Source organism: Aspergillus sydowii (assembly GCF_001890705.1).
Source record: "Aspergillus sydowii CBS 593.65 unplaced genomic scaffold ASPSYscaffold_5, whole genome shotgun sequence".
NCBI classification, from domain to species: domain Eukaryota; kingdom Fungi; phylum Ascomycota; class Eurotiomycetes; order Eurotiales; family Aspergillaceae; genus Aspergillus; species Aspergillus sydowii.
The window spans coordinates 604,792-627,324 of record NW_024467863.1 but is presented as its reverse complement, the minus strand read 5'-3'; the positions used below and the strand labels follow the sequence as shown (position 1 = coordinate 627,324).

General features: G+C 51.6%; 7 protein-coding genes across 7 annotated transcripts; 1 reads left to right on the top strand and 6 right to left on the bottom strand.

The window, feature by feature from the left end:
- Positions 1-142: 142 nt before the first annotated feature.
- On the bottom strand, positions 143-7,476 carry tor (putative TOR pathway phosphatidylinositol 3-kinase TorA; the record flags this gene model as incomplete). Its single annotated transcript, XM_040842163.1, has 4 exons — positions 143-532; positions 586-6,283; positions 6,333-7,284; positions 7,350-7,476. 4 exons carry the CDS (start codon positions 7,474-7,476, stop codon positions 143-145), a joined length of 7,167 nt encoding a protein of 2,388 aa, XP_040702425.1.
- A 1,860-nt stretch (positions 7,477-9,336) lies between these two features.
- Positions 9,337-13,059, bottom strand: ASPSYDRAFT_57885 (SH3 domain protein; the record flags this gene model as incomplete). Its single annotated transcript, XM_040849446.1, has 3 exons — positions 9,337-11,117; positions 11,184-11,270; positions 11,334-13,059. 3 exons carry the CDS (start codon positions 13,057-13,059, stop codon positions 9,337-9,339), a joined length of 3,594 nt encoding a protein of 1,197 aa, XP_040702424.1.
- A 398-nt stretch (positions 13,060-13,457) lies between these two features.
- Positions 13,458-15,325, top strand: ASPSYDRAFT_45000 (Rtr1/RPAP2 family protein phosphatase). The gene has a single exon (XM_040846952.1). The coding sequence runs from the start codon at positions 13,884-13,886 to the stop codon at positions 14,859-14,861; it is 978 nt and encodes a 325-aa protein (XP_040702423.1). The 5' UTR covers positions 13,458-13,883; the 3' UTR covers positions 14,862-15,325.
- Positions 15,320-16,018, bottom strand: ASPSYDRAFT_44999 (40S ribosomal protein eS17). Its single transcript, XM_040846951.1, has 4 exons — positions 15,976-16,018; positions 15,774-15,899; positions 15,487-15,684; positions 15,320-15,410 (listed from the first exon to the last, which is right to left on the bottom strand). Exons 1-4 carry the CDS (start codon positions 15,994-15,996, stop codon positions 15,336-15,338), a joined length of 420 nt encoding a protein of 139 aa, XP_040702422.1. The 5' UTR covers positions 15,997-16,018; the 3' UTR covers positions 15,320-15,335.
- A 163-nt stretch (positions 16,019-16,181) lies between these two features.
- Positions 16,182-17,815, bottom strand: ASPSYDRAFT_44998 (mitochondrial 37S ribosomal protein bS1m). Its single transcript, XM_040846950.1, has one exon. The coding sequence runs from the start codon at positions 17,793-17,795 to the stop codon at positions 16,395-16,397; it is 1,401 nt and encodes a 466-aa protein (XP_040702421.1). The 5' UTR covers positions 17,796-17,815; the 3' UTR covers positions 16,182-16,394.
- Positions 17,816-17,977: 162 nt separating this feature from the next.
- On the bottom strand, positions 17,978-19,590 carry ASPSYDRAFT_44997 (SDR family oxidoreductase). Its single transcript, XM_040846949.1, has 5 exons — positions 19,345-19,590; positions 19,225-19,276; positions 19,001-19,133; positions 18,606-18,896; positions 17,978-18,531 (listed from the first exon to the last, which is right to left on the bottom strand). Exons 1-5 carry the CDS (start codon positions 19,364-19,366, stop codon positions 18,031-18,033), a joined length of 999 nt encoding a protein of 332 aa, XP_040702420.1. The 5' UTR covers positions 19,367-19,590; the 3' UTR covers positions 17,978-18,030.
- Positions 19,591-19,745: 155 nt separating this feature from the next.
- On the bottom strand, positions 19,746-22,094 carry ASPSYDRAFT_44996 (beta-glucosidase). The gene has a single exon (XM_040846948.1). It carries the CDS (start codon positions 22,086-22,088, stop codon positions 19,887-19,889), a length of 2,202 nt encoding a protein of 733 aa, XP_040702419.1. The 5' UTR covers positions 22,089-22,094; the 3' UTR covers positions 19,746-19,886.
- Between the last annotated feature and the right edge of the window lie 439 nt (positions 22,095-22,533).

The window sequence follows — 22,533 nt, the reverse complement described above, 5'->3', positions numbered from 1 at the left end:
AGTCATCCTCGTAGGAGCAGGCCGACATAGCTGAAAAGAACCATTATGCGACAGCCGAAACCCATTAATCCGATATCATGCAAATCCACCATCGCCATCAAAAGACCCTGAATACAAAATATCCTTATAGGAAACAAAACAATCACCAGAAACTGCACCATCCAATCCAATGTTGACAAATGTTCTCCACACTCGTCGCCTGTGCGAGAAGCTTGTCAACTTGGTCGCTCACATTGAGCTCCTCAGTGGGCTTGAAGTCATGACCCGTCAATTTCTCCCGGACCCGCCCAAGAACCTGCAGCGCTCTTGCATTTTGTGCCTCGCGTGCTTCATTGGGAACGCCCTCTTGGGCATCGAGGATGCCGCCCTCAAGAATCGAAGGTCGACGGTGGCGGGAGAAGTTGCTCGGCTGAACGCCATGTTCAATATTGACGCCAGAGACGACGGATTGGCGCCGCTCCGTGTTGAATGGCACTCGATCTGGAGACTCCCGAATTCCGAGACGCCAGTTAATTAGTGGGTCGTGGATGAACTAAATTCGCGTCAGTTAAGTAAATACAATGGGACAGAGGGAAAGTAACTTACAGCCTCCAGAACAGCCATCAGCGAATCTTTATTCTCGCGGATCACACGCATGACCGCCTCGCAAGTGATCCTATAGCTTCCTTCGATATTACTGACTTCCATTGCAAATGTCAACATACGGGTAAGACGGAATGGCACGCGCTCCGGATACTTCTCCCGATGCATCGCAACCTCGAAGCAGTCACCAAAATCGATGTGAACCACCTTTCCAGTCACCCGGTCCAGAAGAAGATTAGACGGGTGACGATCGCCCAAACCAAGGATGTATCCGACCATGGACATGACACCGAGCGACCGAGTGTAATTGGTTCGTCGCTCAAGCCAGGCCTCAGAACTCTTACTCTTCAACCACAGAACACGATACAGATCCTTCCCGGTGGTGTTGTCCATGGCATATCCAAAGACTTCGACCTTTTGCATAAGCGTCAGGTTATCGTAGTCTGGAGCCATTTGCAGCATAATCCTATGTTCGATATTGAGGAGAATGCGTCGTGTCTCTCGGTACTCCTTGATCAAGGCGTGCAAAGTGTCGCTGTTCGTGACCCATCCGATGATACCGGAATTCTGAGAGAGTGGGATGGCAGGGAATCGCTGTACTGTCAAATGTCGTTTAAAACTCTCACTATCGTTGTCCAGGAGGGTGTTGACTAGCCCGAACAATTGCATGACTCTCTCATCTTGTCTGATATCTTCATGACCTTTCAGTGCGTACATATAGGAGCTTCCATCGCTGCCCTTCAATGTCATCCGTCGTGGCCGCTTCTTCGTTTGGAGAACATGGAGGATTGGATCGAAACTGATGATGCGAATGATAGGTCTGCCGCTTTGGTAGGTACCAGGGACAGCGAGATCAAGGTCTACACAGTCCTTGAGCTTGGGCGAGACGTACTTGAGATCAAGTGTCGATAGCTGCGGTAGCTGTCGACTGATTTTGCGGAAAACAGTGTAATACAGATCCCACGCCTGGTTCAGATCACCGATTTCTTCGGTCTCGCGGTAGAGCATGCAGTAATGCTTCGCCTCGGCAAGGTCGCGCCCAAATGCCTGGGCAAACGATACCTCGCGCAGCGTCTCGGCACCCTTATCAAGCATTTCGTGAAGTGGAGCAAGAGTTGAAAACATCCCTTCCACGTTATGGTCGCCGAAATAGAGTCGGGACGCTTCTTCGAGTCCCTCATGCCAGAGCTCGTGCCATAGTACAGCGACTCTGATAAGTTCGTGACTTACAAGGTCGGCTTGTTCAACAAGGGTGGCGCTGTGTTGCCGCATGCTATCCATGATATTGCTTGCGGACTGTGACCGTCGTGTAACATTAGATTTCATTGCAACCGTCAGGGGGTACACAAGAGCCTGAGGGTGTGTCTTGCCAACTTCAGCTAGCAGGCGATGAACAGCGCTTCGAACCCTAAAGTTGGGCTGGTTGATACGTGCAATAAGTTGTGGTGTGACCGCAAGCCATGTGTCGATATTCACAGCGGTAAATCCTTCTGTAACAACTGAGTTCACTTCCTGGTCACCACCATGGTTGAACCAAAGGGTGAGCAGCCGCAAAGTATCCTGCAGAGAGGATGTTGATGATAGTCCAATAGATCTGAGGAAGCCACGGATAGCAGGAATCACATGTTCTGTTACAATATGACCTGGAACCAATGCCAAACTTCCGCCATCCTTGTTCGCTTGGCTAGCAATTGTTGTAACGACCTCAAAGTTTGCCAGCGCCCATGAATGCCATGCTTTGTAGGAATCGCGGTTGTATCTAGTAGCTGCCGAGTATGCATTGAGCACTTCACGGACATGCTCTGGTCGCCAGTCACCTCGTTGCAAGGCTGTCTGCCACTCTCCAAGCCTAAGGTAGCTTTTGGCAAGGAGCCTTCGGAACTTGTTAACATCACCAACGCGTTCTCTGAGGCCCATAATATCGGTGTGGTTTCCTTCGGCAATGCCGTTAACGCCATTGACGCCGTTGATACCATTATGTTCGGATTGTGAGGCAACAAGTGCATTGAACCGTGTGAAATCCTCGGTAAGGTTTCCGGTGAACTCTCTGAGCATTTGAAGGGCCTCGCGTTGGCGCCCACTGGACCAGCTAAACTTCAAACGAGCATATGTAACTTCCGGCGGGGAGATAGTCCGTGTGCCACCGCTGCCATCGGAGAGAACCGTCTCCAACGACGCCAGTGATCGTTCGGCAAGACCCATGCGGTTAGATTTGCGGCAAAGGTTGGCAAACTTAATCCACATGTCCAGGTTCTCTCGGGGTGTGGTGACAAGTGCTCTGACCTTGAGCATGCGTTGCCACACCTCCACGTTCTGCTGACAGCCAAGGAGTCGTCTGTTCCAGGTCTGGCGCATGGCGTCTTGTTTCTCCGGATCACCGACATTTTGCTTGTATGTGATGATCTCCTCGAGTTCGGCAAGCATTTGCACGCGGACGACCACGTTATATGCGCGGTTGTAGGATTCCCCAAGAAGTGCGGAGAGTTCGGTGTCAAGACCATTTCGTGCCTTTTCGATGTACATAACCGCTTCATCGAACTGGTTACGATGAATCGCCAAAATGGCTCCAAAAAATGAACGGTCAGGAGATTGCTCCTTCATGACACTTAGGTACGAGTCCATCAATTCCCACTGGCCTCGACCCCATGCGGCCGCAGCAGCTAGAGGAGCGATAGACTTTCGATGCTCAAGAGAAGCCTGGTTCCATTTCTCCTGGGCCAAGTCAGACAAAACCTTCCACTCTCCAAGGGCGTGTAGACAGCGCATTTTCCCCATTGTAATGCCGAAAGAGTCTGGATCAATCTTCTCACGTCGTTTGTAAGCCGCAAGAGCCTCTTCCCAGCGTTGAAGCTTCTCAAACCAGGTTTCTTTGAGTTCGACATCCCGATATGCTTGGGCTTTTCTAAGAATACCGATAGCGGCATCGGACTGTTGGAGTTGATTGTTGATTGTGATCAAGGCTTCCACGGCTCCAGAATTCTGATCCTGCTCGAACTCGAGTTCCTTGTAATGAAGAGCCTTTGCAAAAGCATGGCATTTGGCCGCATATTTGCCAAGTGTGCGGATGTCAATCGGCAACGCTTTGTCATCGTGCTCCATAAACTCAGCAAGATTGAGAAGGATTTGAAGAATTTCTGGTGGGATGTTTGGTGAGGTTAGTGCCTTTTCAATTGATCGTACCAGCTCTTCCTGGTATTGATCATACAATTCTGTCCAACAAGAGACAAAAGCGGCGTTGAATAGGTCTCGCGCAAGAGGTTGGTATATGCCCGCCAAGCTCGCGCAGGCGCGTAGGGCTGGCGAAGGCGACTCCTTCAAGAGCTCCACGCTGAATCTTCGAATCCACTCCTGCCAGTCCTCTCGTGTTGACTTCTGTGATGCATCCCAGGCATTCTTCAAATGTTGCTGGTTGACTACCATTTTCTTTTGGCCAACCTCGGCATAATTAGCGTCATCTGCCAAGTTTGCATAGCTCTCATCGGGGTTAAGGTCCTGGGGAAGTGGATCCCCCTTTTGGAGCTTTGTCACTAAAATCTGATAATTGACATGAGTGACTTGGTGATGCTTCAAAACCTTATTCAGCAAGTGGATATAATGATTGAAGTCTTGGCCAAGCTGGAATATCAAGGAACAGATACAGTCCATGGCAGATTGTCTCAACATGCGGTCGTTGCCGGCAACGACACGAGACAGAGAGTGGACGATCAATGACGCAAAGTCGGAAACATTCACTTGTCGTGAGAGTTTAGTCAGACTGTCAATGGCGGACTTCCTAATACTGGGTGGATTCTGAGCTCTATCGAACAGACGCACAATGGATGGGACGATCAAATGCATATACTCCTCGCCACTGGGGCCAAATATTAAGAAACTGTGCAAGATCCTTTCCGAAGGTTGTCGGCGCGGTGTGGCGTCCTTCTCAAGTGTATCCAGCATTGGAGGAATGAGGCTAGCAAGGTATTTCTTGAATTCACCCTCCAGGGACTTGGCTACCGCGTCCACGAGGGATAGAATGGTCCCCTGGACCTGATACGACACATCCCAGAATTCTCGAACGACCTCAATGATTTCAGGGAGAAAGGCTCTTATGTGCTGCTTCACGATATTGACAAGAATTGCCATTTGGTTGAAATATGATTCAAGTCGTCCTCCAGGCGAACCTCGAATGACAGAGATAAAACCTGGAATAATTTGACCAAGAAAAGGCACACATTTCAAGCCAAGAGTCTTGAAAATGGTGACAATCGCATCGATGACAGCGGAATGGTATTGTTGAAGGGAGTTCTCACGAAGTATGTTTTGCAAGAGGGTGTGAATCACAACGGTTGGGTAGTACTCTTCATTAGACGGCGCAAGTCCTTGCATGATGAGACTAACATCTGACACTGTCTGCACTTCGTTGATATGGTGAACATCAGGTGCTGTTTCGCTTATTTGCTGGTATTTGTAGGGATCCAATGCACCAAGCGTTCCCAGAACCTTGATCGTCTCCTTACGAAGCGACCCTGCTTGCTCCGTCTTGATGATACCGATGAGTACCGCCAGGAGATGGGGGTGATCAATATAAGGTTCGATAACATAGCCAGAATTGCTAGATATTTGGCCCAACGTTCGTAGCGCCGCCTCTCTCTTGGCATGAGAAGAAAGATCTTGCAAGGCATCAAGAATTATGGGCATAAGTTTGGGTAGATACGCTCTCATATCACTTCCTCCGACACTTGCAAGTTCCCCGACGGCTTTGAGCGTGGTGGAGGCGACACCATGGTTAACATCAGTTGCCTTCGGTAGGAGAGTTGTAACCATAGGATCCACATATGACCTTATCAGTTTCGTAGCGTTCGAAACAAAAAGGCTGATAAGCTGGGCACTTTCCTCCTTCTGGCGCGCAGTGTTTGCAAACCCAAGCCCAGTGAGCAAGTTCACCAGCAACTTTCGTAATGGTGGAAATACATAGGCTGGGTTAACACTGGAAAGGCGCCCAATTATGCAGATTGAGGCTTCTCTGACAGAGAAAATCTCGTCATTCACAGCTAAGAAGAGACACCGAATGTTTTCTGGCCGCGCGAGATGCCGGTCAAACTTGCGATCAAGTGATAATAAGACGGTACGTCGAATTTCGGGATCTGGGTCCCCGACGCCGACGGTCAATAGCTTGTCAATAACTTCGCTCACAACCTGTATGGAATGGCTGCTGGTTTGATTAATGATTGGATCGTGCACAAATAGCTGACAGCAAGTAAGAGCGGCAGCCTTCCGAATCTCGAAATTGTCGTTCTCGACATAGTGAATAGCAACGTCGCGCACGAACTCATTGAGGATGTGGCCAGAAAAATCGAAGCTTCCCAAAGTATGGAGGGCTAATGCGATTTCGACATCAGAGTGTAGCTCCTGAGGAGTGAAATCTTTGGCGAATGAAGGCATTGGAGGAAGCCTACTCTCGGGGCATCCCAAAGGACGAAAAGGGGTGCCATCAAGTATCAGGCTGAGCATATCAAGCAACTTCACTTGGATCGTAGGCTTAATTGGCGGTATGTAATGAGCCATGTCAACAAGAGCTTGTGTCAGAGATTCGCTCAATCCACAGGCAAAGATGGGGTCCAGGAGTGATTCCATGTATTTGCTGAGTGCCTGCCCCACAGCTAGAGACAGCATGCTGATACATTCAAACATCGGCGCTTCGTTGATGGTAGCCCGATTCCGCCTTCCAATTGTCAGTATATATAATAACGAACTGGAGATAATGCACTTACGCTTTCGCGGAAAGCCCTTCCCGAATGTAAAGAATGATACCATCCAGATATTGTGCGATGGCAACGCCAACAGCATTCGCGATCTTCCCAATAGCTATGAAAGCAGAATTTCGTTCTTTTTCTTTCTTCAACTGTGCCTGTAGGTAAACCATGAATTTATGAAGGTATGTCTCGGTGAAGTCAACGGGGGCATAAGAGGCGAGGATGGGAATCGTGAGAACGACCTGCGTCCGAATCTTGGGGTCGCGGTGGTCCTTGAGACGAAGGACAATTTCGCATGCGTTTCGATAATGCTCATTCATGAACATAGCACCCTTGAGAAGAAGTTCTTTGAGGACCAAGAGCGACCCATGTATCCAATCCACATTATTCGACTTCAAGCCCAGAAGTGCTTCCTCGTAGATCCTCGCAAACCACAATTGTCGGACCTGCATATCTCGCGCAGCGATAATTTCAAAGCATTCGCTCACTGCTTCGGCGGCAGTCTCACGAATGAGCACTTTGGGGTCCCTGAGAGCAACCCAAATAAGTTCGAAAATTTGAGGAACGAACCCATAAAGGAGTGTGGGGGAACCTTTCGCGAGTTCTCGAATAACCAGCACGGCAGCAAATCGCCGGCCTTCTTGTCGTTCGGACTGAAGCCATTCCAGCGCCGATTGTATTTCACTTTCAACAAGTTCCGCAGTGAGCGCACCGCCGGGCTTTGCTAACCGACCAAGTGCCCGCGCGGCGTAGACGAGGACGGCATTATCGCTGCTGCGGAGCGCACTTCGTAGATAGCTGGCAAATCTGGTCGTCTTCTGGGCGTTATCCACACCTTCGAAATCTATTAACCGATCAAGGGCGAGAAGACCCCCGATTCTTTCGTGCGCATCGTTACCGGTGACGACGAGTTGGGCGATGCGTTGACTAACGGCGTTATAGAACTCGATAAACTTCTCGGGAGCCCAGTCTAGGAGAAGAAGTCTCCAAGTTAGCTTGTTGCAATCGGTAAGCTGATTTGAAAGCTTATACTACCTCTTGAGATGGCAAGGACGTTTTCGTAGAGCTCGTAAGCAGCTCGGACTCGTGTGTCCTCGTTCTTAGATTTGAGCTCGATAAAGAGCCTTTGGGTGACGTCCGTGATCGGACCTGCTTGCGCCATTCTGGATATCGCACCCTAAGGGGGACATTTGACGGCAGCCTCAAGGGCACTTAAAATGACAGCGGGGGCATGGGCGGAGAGAGTCGAGGTTAGATAAACGAGGAGGAAAGGCGGGCTGGAGGTCAGAAGGCCTGGAGTCGTTCACGGTTCCCGCTCACTCTCACTAGTTGGTGCACGAGCCAATAGTGCCTGAGGCATCAATATTTGCCTTGTCTACTAGGTCGCTGACCATCAGCTGCTCCTTCTCTAAATCTACTCAATGTGTTCCTGCGATGTTGCCCTGGTATGCATAGACCCTTGCTTCTTAAAATCCATCTTGTCTCTCTCCCAGACAAAAGTCTTGCTTCACACCAACACCCCAGCAGCCTATGACGACGGCCAATATATTCACTCTACAGTGCACTATTGCAAGGCATGAGATACTCCTCAGTGAATTCATTTATGTTGCTAACATAACTGGCTAAAGAGGCATCGTGTAATTAGCTCCAAAGAGTGTGTGTCCACCTCTAGGACCCGCAGCTCTAGACGAACACTGGGAGGACTCAAGCACCTAGGACTATTGGTAGGTCACAACCACTGAAACATAGCTTAGAAACATACCATGTCATGCTAACGCAACGGTTTAAGTCCAGGGAAGATACTCTCTTCTACCTGCAAATGGCCGCTGAGTCACACGTTACGGTTACAACTCTTCGGTGCTTTCACGCAACTATGGTAGCCTTAGTGTCCTTACCAAATCAGCTTTTTATATCTTCCACTAATACCTTCCCCTTGCTTAGGAAAGCCATGGAAGCCCATACACGGCATGCAATTGCCGGAAAATACATTTCCTGGCCATTTAAGGCCCCATAGAATGTGCCCGGTCACTTTTAGATTTCTTGTTTTGAGAATGCTGCTGCTGTTATCCAAACAGCCAAAGGCCGTTGCGTTGATTTCTTCTTTCATCGAAAAGCAGAAGAGCAAGTACTTTCTGGATACACTGTCGTGTCCTTGCGAGTATGGCTTTTTAAGCCATTGCGGATTCTTTTGTAGCGAGAACGAAAGAAAGGAACTTTTGAGGACACCGACGATATCCACAACGCAGCCGCAGGTTCTTGCGATGATTTCTACTTTCATCGAAAAGCAGAAAAGCAAGAACTAACTGAATACACCGCCGGGCTTGGTTTCGGTCTGCTATATGTGCAATAATGGACACTTTCATCATGGGAAAGTGTAACAAGAACCTGCGAGAAGGATTACGGCCCTCGCGCACGCCGCAACCACCAATTCTCTTTTTAAGTTATGGCGAAGCGACCTCTATCGGACGCTAGTCTACCAGCCCGTCGTTTCGATCCATCAGGCTTGGAATGTAGGTGCATGTATAGGGACTTGCATATTTACTTCGTTGGTTGTTTCGCTATTCGAGGGAGATTGTCGATAAAAAGAACGAATCACCAAAGTTTAATTAAACGTTAAGTAAATAACAGAACGAAAATGAATTGTCGATCAAGACTACACGAAAAAACACTGACAATGTCAATAGATACAGGGAACAAATGCTATATCCGAAGGAAGATCAAGCGATCAGCACAAGAACAAGCGAGCATGCAGGTTCAATCGTATTAGTCCATGTACCATCAGAAAATTAAGATGTACCAGAAACAATCATCTATCCATCCCTTGTACCGTGTTTCGAGTTCGTGGCGTCAGCAAGGGAAGAGGGGTGAACGAGGTGCCATTGGGTGCCATGTCAAACCCGTCGTTCTAGTCAAATCAATCATGAAGTTGTCATTGCGGGTTCGGTTTAGGAACCTCGTCCCGCGTCAGGATCGTCATAAAGCATTATTTAGTGTCGGGCTGGGTTCGCTCATTGCCATATCTTTAACTATCCCAGCCGACCCACTTGCGAGGCATCACTCGCCAGACCTTGCACTCGCCGCTGCGCATGTCATTGAGCTTGAAACTTTCCATCTTGACTTTCTTACTCTCCCGCCCCTGCTCCCAGGCACGGATTTTCTTCTTTGTTCCATCCCAGTCCACCACAATGCCGACGTGGTCGGGTTTGCCAACCTCCACGCTGTACTTCTGGTGCATTGTTCCGCGGTGTCCTTGGAAACGAGCATTGCGGAAACTTACAATATCACCAGCGCGAATCTCATCATTTTGCTGCACGGATGCATTGGCCATGTTAGAGTAAACCAAAGCACCATATGCTCGATTGCCGACAGGACGAAGAGCATCCGACAAGTCCTCAAAGAGGTGCTCAATTAAACCGAATGGCGTACCATCGGCCACGGTTGTGTTTTGGATAGCATTAACGCCCTGGGTGACACGCGTGCCAATCTGGACGTGCGCAGCCTCAAGCTGGTCCTGGCGAGGTGGCAGCGGGGGTTGTTCATGGCGTTGCTCCAGCGTCGCGTCGGCGGGATTGCGGGCATCATAGTTTACGGTTATTACCGTTTGAGAATAGTCGCGGAACAGAGCATAAACATCCTTGGTCACTGTGGTCTTGCCACCTCGTTTTGAGGAACTTGACTCTTCAAACTCGAGGAGAATGTCCTGGCGATTTTGGAGGGCGGGAGGAGGGGTGTTTGGCTGAGCCCACCACGTGGTGCCCTCGGCTAAGTCGACTTCCATGGCAATAAATCCCTGGTCAATAGATGGGCGGTTTACATCCATAGAGCGTCGTACAGAGGGTTGAGCCCTCGGCACGTCCAAAGATGCACGGTTGGATCGGGGTGTTTGAGGAGGCATCGCAGCCGGGGGCTGGCTCGGAGGAGGGGGAGGGCCTGAAATCTCTGGAGCTGTCTGTACAGGGGATGCATCGTACAGACTGTCCGATTCATCCTCTTCAACAGGTGGCGGTGGAGGTGGAGGAATGTTTGGTCGACCTGTTGGCACTGGGGCTGACTTTGGGGCAGGCAACCCATGCGTTGGCGCAGTGTAACGGTAAGGATCATACTCATCATCGTCACCGTGAGATGGCTCCTTCTGAGGAGGGGGTGGCGGAGGAGCCCTGGGTGCATCTATGGAAGCTCGCCCAGAACCGGAGCTCTTCGGGGGTTGAGATGGAGGAGGCGGGGGAACTCCCCTAGGAACAGATGGCGGAAGTGGTGGTACACGGGTCTCTGTCGGGCTGCGCGGTGATTGAAGGGATTGATCGTCGGTTGCAGTGCCTTCATCAAGGCTAGAATCCCGTCCATGGGCTTTCAAGGCATCCTTAAATTTCGCACCGGACGCGATATCGGTATCGTAATCACCGTCGTATTCCGTTACCTCGCCTTCGACGTCCTCTCCAGCTTGCCGAGGCTGAGAGATACCACTGGTTCGACTATCAGCGGTTGACCTACGTCTGACGGCTCCGGGAGGGGGTGGTGGAGGGGGGCGAGTTTGAGTAGGAATTGGAGGGTTGGCTGGGACGGGTGGAGGCCCTCGACTGAGCCTTTTCTCGGACGAGAGTGTCGGTGATTTTGGAGAGGTTGTATCATAGGTAGATGAACGACGAGAATCAAGATGGTCTGGCAATGGAGGCGCCGGCTCCGAGGGTTGACCCGCGGCTGCAGCGTTCAAAGACAAATTCTGTGCATGCACGGATAGCTCATCATCAGAATCCTCGCCGCCAGATGTAGGGCTTCTCACGGGAGGAGGGGGAGCAGGTCGACCTGGGTTGAAATTTAGTGGGGAAGATTAAAAGTTTTTGAGTATTTAGATTACTCACTTCCTGGCACTGGAGGGGGGGGACAAAGGCAGATCGTGGGAACTGGGGGGCGGGACAGGGCGTGTTTCCATTGGAAGCGGAGGAGGCACTGCGCGCTCTAAATGGCGAAGTAATTAGTAAAAGAGAAGAAATAATAAGGGACAGCGCAGGGGTTGTATACCGCGAGGAGAAGACAATGGCTTTTCAACTGAGCGACGAGGAGCTTCTTCTTCCTCCTCATCCTCACCAATTCTAGACGTTTCGGGTTGAGCAGGTTGTCCAACCGAAGCAATTGATGGTGCCTCCTCGTCCCTCTCGGCTGTAGGAGAAGCTAATGGTGACCTAGCATTCATCCCGGGCAGAGCCATAACAGGAACCGGGGGTGCACTTGGGGTTGGGGCTGTTTCGGTATCGCCAGTGTCCTTTTCCGTCTCCGCAGGCGCAGGCGCTTTAGGCTTTCGAGACGCGGGTCCAGGGGCGGGCATTCCGCCTCCAAAGAAGCCCATCATACCCATACCTCCACTCATCTTTGCCATCCTTTCTCGAAGTTCCATCTTGCGCTTAACCTCCGGGTCCATATCTTCCTCTTCCTCTTCCTGCTCCTCGTCTGATTCAAGCTTTTCATTCTCTTTTCCATCCTCATTAGCTTCAGGTTGCTCCGCCTGCCTTTGGACCGGAGGTGGAATTGCGGCGCGGGAACGATCATCAATATCTTCTCTTCCCGTAGATGTCTCATCGGCATCTTCGGTGTCCGCAGCAGCTGAATCATCTGCATCATTTGTATCGCTGGTCAAGTCCTGAAGAGCAGATTGCTGCACTGCAGGTTGCGTGGTGGGAGCGCTGGCGCCCTTTACTGTTTCCACACTGTGGTCCCTACCAGTTTCCGGTGATTCAAGGTCTTCAGATGCCGGTTCAGCAGCTTGGACAACCTCTTCCTGAGTTTCTTGGCGTGGTTTCTGAGGTCGCTTGGGCTTTTCTTTCTTCTGGGCAGCTTCAGCGTGGCGGGCGGCTTGCTCCATCTGTTGCTTTTGCAGAAGTGCAATTCGTTCCTTCAAGCTCGTTGGCTTAGGTTGCTCTTCCGTGCCCTCCTCGGTATCTTCAGTCGGCACAGGCCGGCTCTCGGAAACGGGTGGCTCAGGTGCCGGCCGGTCTCGGATTTCAGGGTCCTCTTCCCGCTTGTATACCGTTGCGGGAGGTTCTCGGGGCGGCGGTGGAACATAGGCATTCTTACTGGGAGGTGGCGCAACGAATGGCTTCTTGATAAACGATTGAGAGGAGTAACCAGGCGGCTTAAACGGCGCGATTGGCGGCGCCGCCGGTTTATTGAATGCAGCAATACGATCCTTGAATGAGGATCCAGAGGGCTTCTCCGCCACAGCAGGAGGTGGTGGCTTCGATGCAAGCTTGGGGGCAGGAGGATTGGTCTCTTCTGGAGGACTCTGAGCAGCAGGTGCCGGCGCAGCTGCCGGCTTAGGAGCAGCGGACTCGACCGGCGACTCTTCCGCAGTGGCGGGAGGGGATTGAGGAGGAGGGGGTACAGGCTTCGTCTCTAATGGAGCTGGGGGAGGAATTGCCTCTTCTTCGACCTCGGGCGCACGAGCTTCTGCCACAGGCGATTCAATCGTAGCTGGCTCGGGAGGTGGCGGTGCAACAGCCTCGGGCTCTTTCTTCGGCCTGCTGGGGCGAGTCGGTCGCGGGGGAGCAGGGGGCTCATATTTCTCCACGAAATTCTTGGGGAAAATACCCTCTACCTTGCTCCCCGACTCGTCGGGGTATTCGCCAAAATACCATTCGTCATCCTCCACAGCAGTTACTGTTATGATCTGGCCGATGGCAAATTTAAGGTCATCCTCGTGGTCCGAAGTATACTCGAAAACCGCCTTGACCGTAAACGGCGGGCTAGACATTGGGGAAGCCGACCCTCACTCGGAGGAAGTTGGTACAGGAGGTGCGGAGCGCGCTGGAGCCAAGTGGAGGGGTGGCTTTTAAACAACGCAACTGGAAAGTCGGAGCGACATGAGCATTAGCTGGTTGCGAATTTTAAAGTATGTGCAATAAACAGGGTCATATGCAGGGAGGGGTGGTTGCTGGACGATCAAAGAAATGGGAGTACTATGTCAGACGAGGGTTGACGTATGTCGGGTATGGCTGCGTCGTGGGGTTGGTGTGTGGATGTGAGAGGCGGGAACGTTACAGAGAGAGCACCGATTAAAGGCAGGAAAGCATGGGTTGACTTACAGAATTCCGGGGCAATCCAGAGACGCCTCAGGTTCAGTTTCAAGGCAAGGCGCCCAGGGGAGAGGAAATAGCGATGAGAGCAACGGAATAATCCAGAGGAGTGGCAGGAGGTTGGAGTGAGCGAGACGGCGGGAAGGAAAGAGTAGTACCGCCTGCTGCTGCTCTGCTGCTCCACCAACGGCACGATCGGCGGCTAATAATGACGGAGTGTGAACAGGCAGAAATGAAGGAGACAAGCACACTGCCACGATTGCGAGAGAGCTAGAGCGTGGTGTAACGACGCATCCGACTTGCTGGAGGGCTGGCTGTTTCGTCGCAGTGGCTGAAACTTCGGGCCTCGTCATGGATTGAGTTCTAGTTCTACAGCTTGAATCCGGGGTTTCCCCTTCTGCCGACCCGACCGTCCTTTCTTCGGGCCTGTTTCAACCTTCATCCACCGCCATATTCCACTCAACACATCAGAGCAATTTCAAGCCACCAACAACGCCAAATCATGTCGACCGATCGCCCCGAGTTAAAGACTTCACTCCCCTCCATTCATGCCGCGTCGGCCCGACAATCAAATAATACAAGCCCACCGAAGTCGAGAGCCAGCAATGCCCGTCGCTCGCCACTAAAGCCCAAGCAGAAGCCTTCCAAACCAGAGACGGATCCCCGCCATCTGGCAATAGCCCTACACCATGCTCATCGCATTCAGGCGCAGAAAAATGCACAGGACCTCATCCTCGATCGCATCCTCGAGCTCCTCACTCTGCCCTCTTCTCAAGCTGCAGATCCTGCCGCCCCCTCCGCTGAAGATGCTGAGAAATTCAAGACCGCTTTAATACCCTTCCAGCCCGCTGATTACGATAATCTAATACAAGAACGGAACATCGAAGGTCTCTGCGGGTATGGCCTCTGTCCTCACGGGCATCGAAAGGAAAACTCGAGGGGTACGTATCGGATAACATGGGGCGCTAGAGGAAGCGGTCCAGGCGGTCGCGGACGGGATATGAACATTGTCCCGCGAGAAAAGTTTGAAATGTGGTGTTCTGATGAGTGTGCCGAGCGAGCAATGTACATTCGAGTACAACTGGCGGCGGAGCCCGTGTGGGAGAGGCGTGGAGACGAGCTACGAGGAAAGCAACTCCTTTTACTTGAGGAGGGCAGGACAACAAAGGGGAAGGGTGCAGTGAGAGACTCGACGAGCGTTAAAGAAGTCCTTGGTCAGTTGGACAGTCTTCACATGGACACTACGCCAGAGCCGAGTGCGGTAGCAGATGAAATTTCAAGACTGTCGGTCAAGGACGATGCTCGCTCGCGAGAACTCGCTATGGAGCGCGGCGATCAAAACCCAGCTCTCCATGCTGGCAGGGTTGACGTTCATATTCAAGAGAACGTGAATCGCAACAGACCCATCACTTCGCCAGAGAAGCAACCCGGAGACGAGAAGGGAGGTTCCATCGAGGGATATTTGCCGCATGAAGCGTAATGTTACATATATATATAGGCGGCCGACGGTTACGGCAGGCCAGGTTGGGCTTTCTGCGCCATTATTCTTTTACGTTGCTTTGAGGCGTTCTACAGGCGGATACCCAAATGTTATTCAGGCACAGCATACATACCTTCTAATGTTCTTTACACTGTCATCCCGAAAGCAAATGGAGAGTTCTCCAGTAGAAATGTAGCAGGGAATGGACGCTAAACAAGTAGCCGACCATTTCCAAACCTCAATACCTACGCATCTTCCGCAGAAGACTGTAATCACAAGGGAGAAATATTGGCAATCAAGCGTCATCCCGAAGGAATCGGCGACACCTTTCTCAGCAGCAACCATGTTTCATTTCTCATATGCTGTTCCTAAAGTAACCGAATTCCGGTGCGCCAGCCAGGGTGATAATAGAAACACGATCGGACAGACCACAGATCAGCCGCATAAGATCATTAAACTTTTTTCGAATATCCTCTAAGCACGGAAGCGGCGGGGGCGCTCGGGCTGCTGCTGGGTAACAGCGACAACGTTGACCTTGAGGTTGTCGAACTATCCACATGTTAGCAACCCAGCCACACACACAACAAACACATTGGGTTTGTAGAAAGTAGCGAGTAAAACTTACGCCCATGCTCTTAAGGAGATCCTTGGTGTCGGTGTCGACATCGAGCTGGCCAGACTCGGTCTGGGAGACGTCGAGAGCGGAGATCTCAGGAACGTACTGATCCTTACGCTCACGCTCCTCCTCCTGAAGCTTGAAGGAGATACCGCGGACAGGGCCACGCTGGATACGCTTCATGAGGTGGGTGGTGTAACCAGCGATCTATAATCCGGAATTAGCGACTTTCTCCTAAAAACCCTTGGCTCCGCTGCCGCAGGGGCCGCCGCAATTGACGACTGGAATTTACTAACCTTGTTGCGAAGACGCTTGGAGGGGATGATAGCGATCTCATCGCAGACACGCTTGTTGGTCTCGAAGTCGAGGGTCAACTTGGGGTAGTATCGCTCGATGACGACCTTGGCAGATCTCTTAACGGTCTATTTTTCGCGAGAAAAAATTCGCTGATTAGAAAAGGTTCCTCTGATTATTCGTTTGAAGACATTCACAACGCACCTTAGTCCTGACGCGACCCATTTTGGCGGTTGTTGGCTGGCTGGTTGATTGACAGTTTGCGAGCTGGATTTTGAGATTGTGTTGCGGCTTGTCGGGTATGGTCTGGTGGTGCTGGCCCTTGCCCTAACTTACCGCCCACGTGACAATTTCGCTTTGGGTTTTCTTAGTCATTGACGCTTTACCAGTTCGGGTGCGTTATCATTTCTTCAGGTTCCATTGTCCGACTAAGGTTCTATGGTTGGGCAGTTATTGTTATGTTTTATTCGCCTGGATGAAGTATTGTAGCATATTGTATATCACATATATTCAAATAATAAAAAATGTATAGGCTTTACAATTGAGACCCTCAAGCTAATCGTACAGGAACTAGGAAGACAAAAAAGGACGATAAAGTACAGGAACATTGAGGACGAAACCCGTTACCGAGAGGTGAGGGTCTTCATGAGGTTCCTTGCGACATCCTCCCTGCTAGTTTCTGGTTGTTCCGTTTCGACACGTCGCACTGGAGATGTGCGAGCTTGGTCTAATCTCGGGACTGCTCGTTGGTTTCTGGACGATGCCGGCGCACGAGGGTTGAATCTCGGGGCCGCAGATTGTTTCTTGTAGTCTTCAAGATCGTGTGCCAATTTTGCGAATGCGCTAGCGCGGTAGGACGACAGGGCAATCTGTCCGTTCGCCTTGATAGAGGCCCGGATGGGTTGAACGTAATATTTGGCACCACCAGGGATGGTTGCATCGAAGGACGCCAGACCCGGGGGTGCACCTTGTTCCGCGAAAGTCATCGCGCTCAGATCCTCAAATGCAATACCACCGACACCAGCAACCGCTCTGCCAGCCTTACCCCTGACTCTACCGCGGGGTCGGAGGACACGTGCCTCCACTGGACGCTGATGGGCCTGAGGACCATACTTCGGGTGATTGTAGATTGACGCATGGGATCGCGCATACGACAAACCTGCCGAAGGATGCGTCATGGGGGGTCCGTAGGTCGCATACTCGGCAGCCGGCATCTTAGTTGGGGGTGAGGCGAAGTACTTGGAGCCGATGCGGTCATTTGGCACCGCAGGGGCAGAAGGAAGATCCAACAACTCAAAGATCACAGGCCCCAGCGAATACGGGTCCGATCTCAGTGTCTTCACATAGTTGTCGAACTCTTCCTTGGTGACCGGTGGCAGATTTTCCAGATCTTCACCCTTGTCTTGAGCCTGGTTCCTCAGTTCGGCCTTACGCTTAGCGTAGAACCATCTTCGAAGCTTCCGCATAAGTCTGGGCTTTTCCTCCGTAATCTTGTCCAAATAGGCGCCGAACTCCGCTTCCGTAAGGCCCCCAAGCCAGGGTCCGGTGTGTCTGAATTGCTTTGTGTCGGGAGTTGTAGCAGGGGTAGCCTCCGTGTTGTCAACGTTTGCCTCAAAAGGACTATGGTGCCGCGGCACAATGCTTGTCGAATAGCCAGATCTCGTAGGCAGAGAAATCGGCAAATTGAGTTCCTGGAATTTCTCCAGGGTCATCGTGTGGTCGGCCGCCGAATCAAAGTCGGTGACATGCTCGAAGGTATCCAACGCATTGATCCGAACAACAGGCCGCGAAGACTTCTGCGATGTCGATTTAGCAGGAAGCGGTCTTTTAAGACCCCAGTCTCCTCTTGATAATGACGAAGCCGGGGTGACGATGGACGCTCGGACAGGGTACGGGAGGGTTGCGGTGTCGGATTCGTTGCGGTTTCGAGCGGCGGCGGTTTCTAATGAAGTAATAGCTTTCGGAAGTGAAAACAGGCGAGACTTCCGCAGCAAATTTGCTGTCGGTGATAGCGAGGCCGCCATGTTGTTCACAGATACCTGCTTCGATTGTCTGCGAGACGCGGAAGAAAAGTTGGTTTCGGAGTTCGACTGGAATTCTACGGCCACCCACTGAGACACAAAGCGCAGTCCGCCCTACCATCCCATATCCGCAGTAGCCATTTTAGTAGTTCATACACACCTACTACTAACACTGACAAAAGAATCGATAAATGGCCTCTTTATTGATTCTAATATTGTTTATCTAACCACGTAATTTCTAGGCCCCATTATCCAGCAGCGACTTAACCGTATCAACAACCGCCTCCTTCAAGGAACCATACTTAAGACCCAAAACCTGGGTTGACTTCGAGTTATCATAGCCGTATACATCCTGGGGCAAGTCACTCGTGGCCTCTGGGAGTCTATCCTTGAGCTCAGGATATGCATCTCGGATTATATCAACAATGTCCTTGTTCGTGTAGTGGCCAGCAGTAATGAAGAATCGCTGCGCACCGGCTTCCGGAACCTCAATGGCGCGGATATGAGCCAGCGCAACATCACGGACATCAACCCAGAGGAATGTCCCTGTGGGAGGTGTAGACTCTTTGTCGAGCCCGCGCACGAGACGACTGATCCTTGCATTGGAGGTGTTGATCGCGTCGAGGGAACTCAGGTAGTGCACGACGGGACCTAGCACCAGGGGCGGGTTGATTGTCGCAATGTTGAAGTTGGGCTTCTCCTTCTCGACGAATTCCCAGGCGGCCTTTTCTGCAAAAGTCTGATATTGTGCGGAGTTGTTAGTCCAGACTTTTTTTCCAAAAGAAAATATAACACTGAAACAATCTATCTTACCTTGCTTGCACGGTATGTGTTCGACGAGTCCAGCCCCTCTTCCCAGGTCACAGGGTTCCAGTTCTTCTCACTGTAGACCTTTTCATGCTTCTTTCCATTGACGATCGATGCGAAGGAAGAGGTGACCACGACACGTTTCACCGTTGGCGCGTTGGCCTTGATGGCTTTCAGGATACCGGTTGTTCCCTTGATAGCCGGGTCCAGGAAATCTTTCACAGGGTCTTGAACATTGAAGTGGAAGGGCGATGCTGTGTGGAGGACATAGTCGAATGGCGGGTTCGATTTGACAGCCTACGTTGTAATCATTAGCCTCCCATGCGACAAGATACGTACCCGAAGGACCTAATTGACCCGCAGACAGGCAATCCGGGATAGAATTGAAAGTAAAAACCCACCTCGTCAAAAGCACCGTCCTGCGCAATGTCCTTAACAATAACATAGGAGAGCTTCTCCTTCGGCGTATTCGGGTGCGCAGCTAGGATCTTGTCGCCTTTCTCTTCGGACCGAACGGTGGTGACCACATCGAAGCTGCGAAATGAACGCACCAGTTAGTTCCGTCTTCTCAAATCGCAATACAAAGCCATGGAATTTAATTCCCGCTTCAGAGTCTCGCACTCACCCGCGCTCCAGCAATTGATCAAGAATATGGGCAGCAATAAAGCCGCTACCTCCTAAACGCAGAAAAGGAGTCCAGTTAAGCTCGGTGCTTCCAATGGGGCGGGGGTCTCAATTTACATACCAGTCAACAGTACCTTAGGCATAGTTTCTTCTTTCTCTTGTTTCCTTTTTCAAGTATACCCAAAAATTCGATTCCGAAGTTTGTTATAACTTCAGGATAATTGTCAGTGCATGTAGTATGCTGAACAATCGACAATGGCCCTCGGGTGCGGCTTTTATATGTCTCCAATTGGGCCGATGGCATCATACTGGTACCCCTCCCCCTCATCCACACATTCAGTCCCCCCACCTTGGTCCACCATTGCGATTACCAATCCACTGTGGTAGGACGCAGGGGCAGGAATTGTGTCGTACGAAATGCGAGCCTATGAGTCAAGAGTCGAATTGACGCTTCGGGGTTAGTGGAAATACTCGTACTTAAGGTATCTATCTCCGCTGGATATGTTGAAAGGGCTGTAAGCAAACGGGAAGAAAAATATATTGATTATTGGAACTAAAGTTCTAAACACTGCCGTTGACTCATATGGATATCGTTAACATATCAGTACCTAGACTCGACGAAGCCTGGGATTTCCCTCATCCCCACCATCCACATACAATGCTCTAATTCGATACTGGGGTGATCTTCGCCTCCTGCTTGAGGTTCCTGCTGCTGAATCCAACGCGGACGACAAACTCGCCCTTGGGGATCAGCCATTGCTGCGACACGACGTCCCAGTAGCTCAGGTCTCTCCGCATCAGCTCGAAGGTCACCTTGCGCGTCTCACCGGGTTGCAGGTTGACCTTGTCGAAGCCACGGAGTTGCTTGGGCGGGGTTCCTGCGGGTGTGCTGTCTGGGAAAGTCACGTAGAGCTGAGGCACAGTGGCACCCTCGACGTCTCCAGAGTTGGTGACTGATACCGTGACGTTGTAAAGGGTCTCCCAGAGCGCAGGGTTACCTCCTGGCTGAACGGGGGCCTTGGTGCTCGGGACTGAGGAGATGGAGTCGCCCACAGACTTGGCGGAGATGCTGGAGATGTTGAAGGTGGTGTATGAAAGACCGTACCCGAACTCGTACAGTACAGGGATGTTGTGGGCGTCGAAATAGCGGTAGTCAATTTCGAGCTTCTCGTCAAACCACGATTGCCAGTCATCACGACCCTTAGTGGTGACAGCAGTTGTGGGAGGGGCGTTGTAGTCGCTTCCCTTGCGGGCGATGGTGTACGGAAGACGTCCAGAGGGGTTGACATCGCCATAAAGAACATCGACAATGGAGTTACCGGATTCCTGGCCTGGGAAGTGAGCAGCAAGGATGGCAGTCACGTTGGGGTGGTTGGCGAAGGGGAGCTCGTTGATGCCGGAGGAGTGGGTGACAACGATGGTGTTGTTGCAGAAAGACGCAACAGACTCGACGACTTCGGTACCATTGTAGTCGAGGCTCAGGTGCTCACGGTCCGCACCCTCTTCGGCCCATGTCTTGACGAAGACGAGACAGGCAGATGGGGGAGTGGGAGTATACAACAGCTCACCCTGTACATCAGAAGTCGCGATTTGAGTGTTGTTCAACCAGTATTGAACGAGACTAGTCTTGTCCTTCTTCGCACGCTCGTTGATAGCGGTCAATGGAGAGACCAGATATGTGAAGCGGCCAGTTCCCGAACCACCACCAGCAGCCAAGTTTCCATACTCAAAATCCTCAAGGTTGACTGGACCATTCGTGTTATCCGTCGCGTCGTTGCCGAACACGGCCAGAGTCTTGGGTGCTTTCAGTGGGAGGGCGTTGTTGGTGTTCTTGAGCAACACTGTGGACTCAGCTGCATGTCTGCGGATGAGCTCGGCGTGGTTACCACGGACATCACGGCTTCGAGGGCCGGTGAGGTTAAACTCGCGTATCCATGTATCCCGGGGCGAGAAGGTGTTTAAGTCAGCACTGGACGGGTCAACAGAGGGAAAGTCCTTGTCCTGGTTGAGCCAGTAGTAAGGGGTCATGATGCGAACAATCATGTCATCGACACGAGTTTCGTCCAGGGTTCCGTTGTTCACAGCCATAGTCACATTGCCGCCAAAGAATGAACCGGCCTTGTTGTCTTTGCCGTATGCGCCGAGACCACCAGGCATGTCCATGTCCTGTCCGCTCTCGATACCAGCAACACCAGAATGGGTGCCACCCCAGTCAGACACAACATAGCCCTGGAAGCCAAGCTCCTCCTTGAGCAGTCCGTTAAGAACCTTGGAGTTTGCACATCCATAGGAACCGTTGATGCGGTTGTAAGAGCACATGAAACTGGCTGCCTTGGCACGCGCAGCGTTAGCAAACGGCCACAGGTAAAGCTCGTGCATGGTTCGGTCATCGATGTTCGAAGACACAGCTTCCTGGATGACCTGTCCAACTGGACCGCTGGAGTTGAAGTTAGGGTTGCGTTGAGTCTCCTGCTCATTACCAATGAAGTGCTTTGCGGTAGCCTGAACACCGGCATCCTGGTGGCCTTGGATAGTCTCCTCCATGGCAACACCAGTAAGGTAGGGGTCGGCAGCGAAGCCTTCCCAGTTTCGGCCAGAGTACGCAGAACGGCCTAGAGGGCCAGCAACGGGACCGAGGATGGCGTGAGCACCTTTGGCTTTGAATTCCTGGCCCATGGCATAGCCGCGGTCATACAAGAGCTTCCGATCCCAGGAGGCTGCGACAGTGACTCCAGCAGGGAAGACACTGGCGTAATCCGCCACACGAATGGCCAGCGGGCCGTCCTGCAGACAGAGACCGCTGAAGTTGAGTCGTGGAATGGCCACAATGTTTCCCACACATGGCCCGAACTGCCCAGTGACCATATCAGCCTTCTCCTCGAGGGTCAACTCGGCAACGAAGTCTTTGGCCAGGGCGAGGGCTGTCTCCCATCCACCGGCACCAGTTGCATTTGCTTTTTTTCACGTTAGCAAAAGAGTTCATAGGACGGCGCAGTATGGCACAGGTAAAGAGGTCTTACGTGAAGGGTAGACAGCAGGAGAGTGTCCATATTGACCGAGGATGGTCGTGTTCTTGGGCTGGACATAGCTGAAGGCATCATCATCACGAGAGCCACCGCCGAAGTCCTGGCCTTTGACGCCAGTAGCAGCCAGCAGGCCCCAGACGAGCAGATGAGCAGTGCTAGCCATGATTGCCATGTTTCCAACTGCGCAGTTGAGCTGCGGTTGAGAAACAGAATTTGACGGTGATCTACCTCTGCTACTTATAGGTTATTCAGGCAGCCGCGACCCAACTTGGGATCCAGCTCAG

Bases quoted from the DNA above. Each gene is read 5' to 3' on its own strand.
- ASPSYDRAFT_45000 (XM_040846952.1), top strand. From the start codon at position 13,884: ATGTCGACCGATCGCCCCGAGTTAAAGACTTCACTCCCCTCCATTCAT.
- ASPSYDRAFT_44999 (XM_040846951.1), bottom strand. From the start codon at position 15,996: ATGGGTCGCGTCAGGACTAAG. The intron at 15,900-15,975 runs GTGCGTTGTGAA...CGCGAAAAATAG, and splicing joins TGGGTCGCGTCAGGACTAAG to ACCGTTAAGAGATCTGCCAA. The intron at 15,411-15,486 runs GTAAGTTTTACT...ACATGTGGATAG, and splicing joins ATCTCCTTAAGAGCATGGGC to TTCGACAACCTCAAGGTCAA.
- ASPSYDRAFT_44998 (XM_040846950.1), bottom strand. From the start codon at position 17,795: ATGGCGGCCTCGCTATCACCGACAGCAAATTTGCTGCGGAAGTCTCGC.
- ASPSYDRAFT_44997 (XM_040846949.1), bottom strand. From the start codon at position 19,366: ATGCCTAAGGTACTGTTGACTG. The intron at 19,277-19,344 runs GTATGTAAATTG...TTCTGCGTTTAG, and splicing joins GCCTAAGGTACTGTTGACTG to GAGGTAGCGGCTTTATTGCT. The intron at 18,897-19,000 runs GTGGGTTTTTAC...ATTACAACGTAG, and splicing joins AGGACGGTGCTTTTGACGAG to GCTGTCAAATCGAACCCGCC.
- ASPSYDRAFT_44996 (XM_040846948.1), bottom strand. From the start codon at position 22,088: ATGGTCACTGGGCAGTTCGGGCCATGTGTGGGAAACATTGTGGCCATT.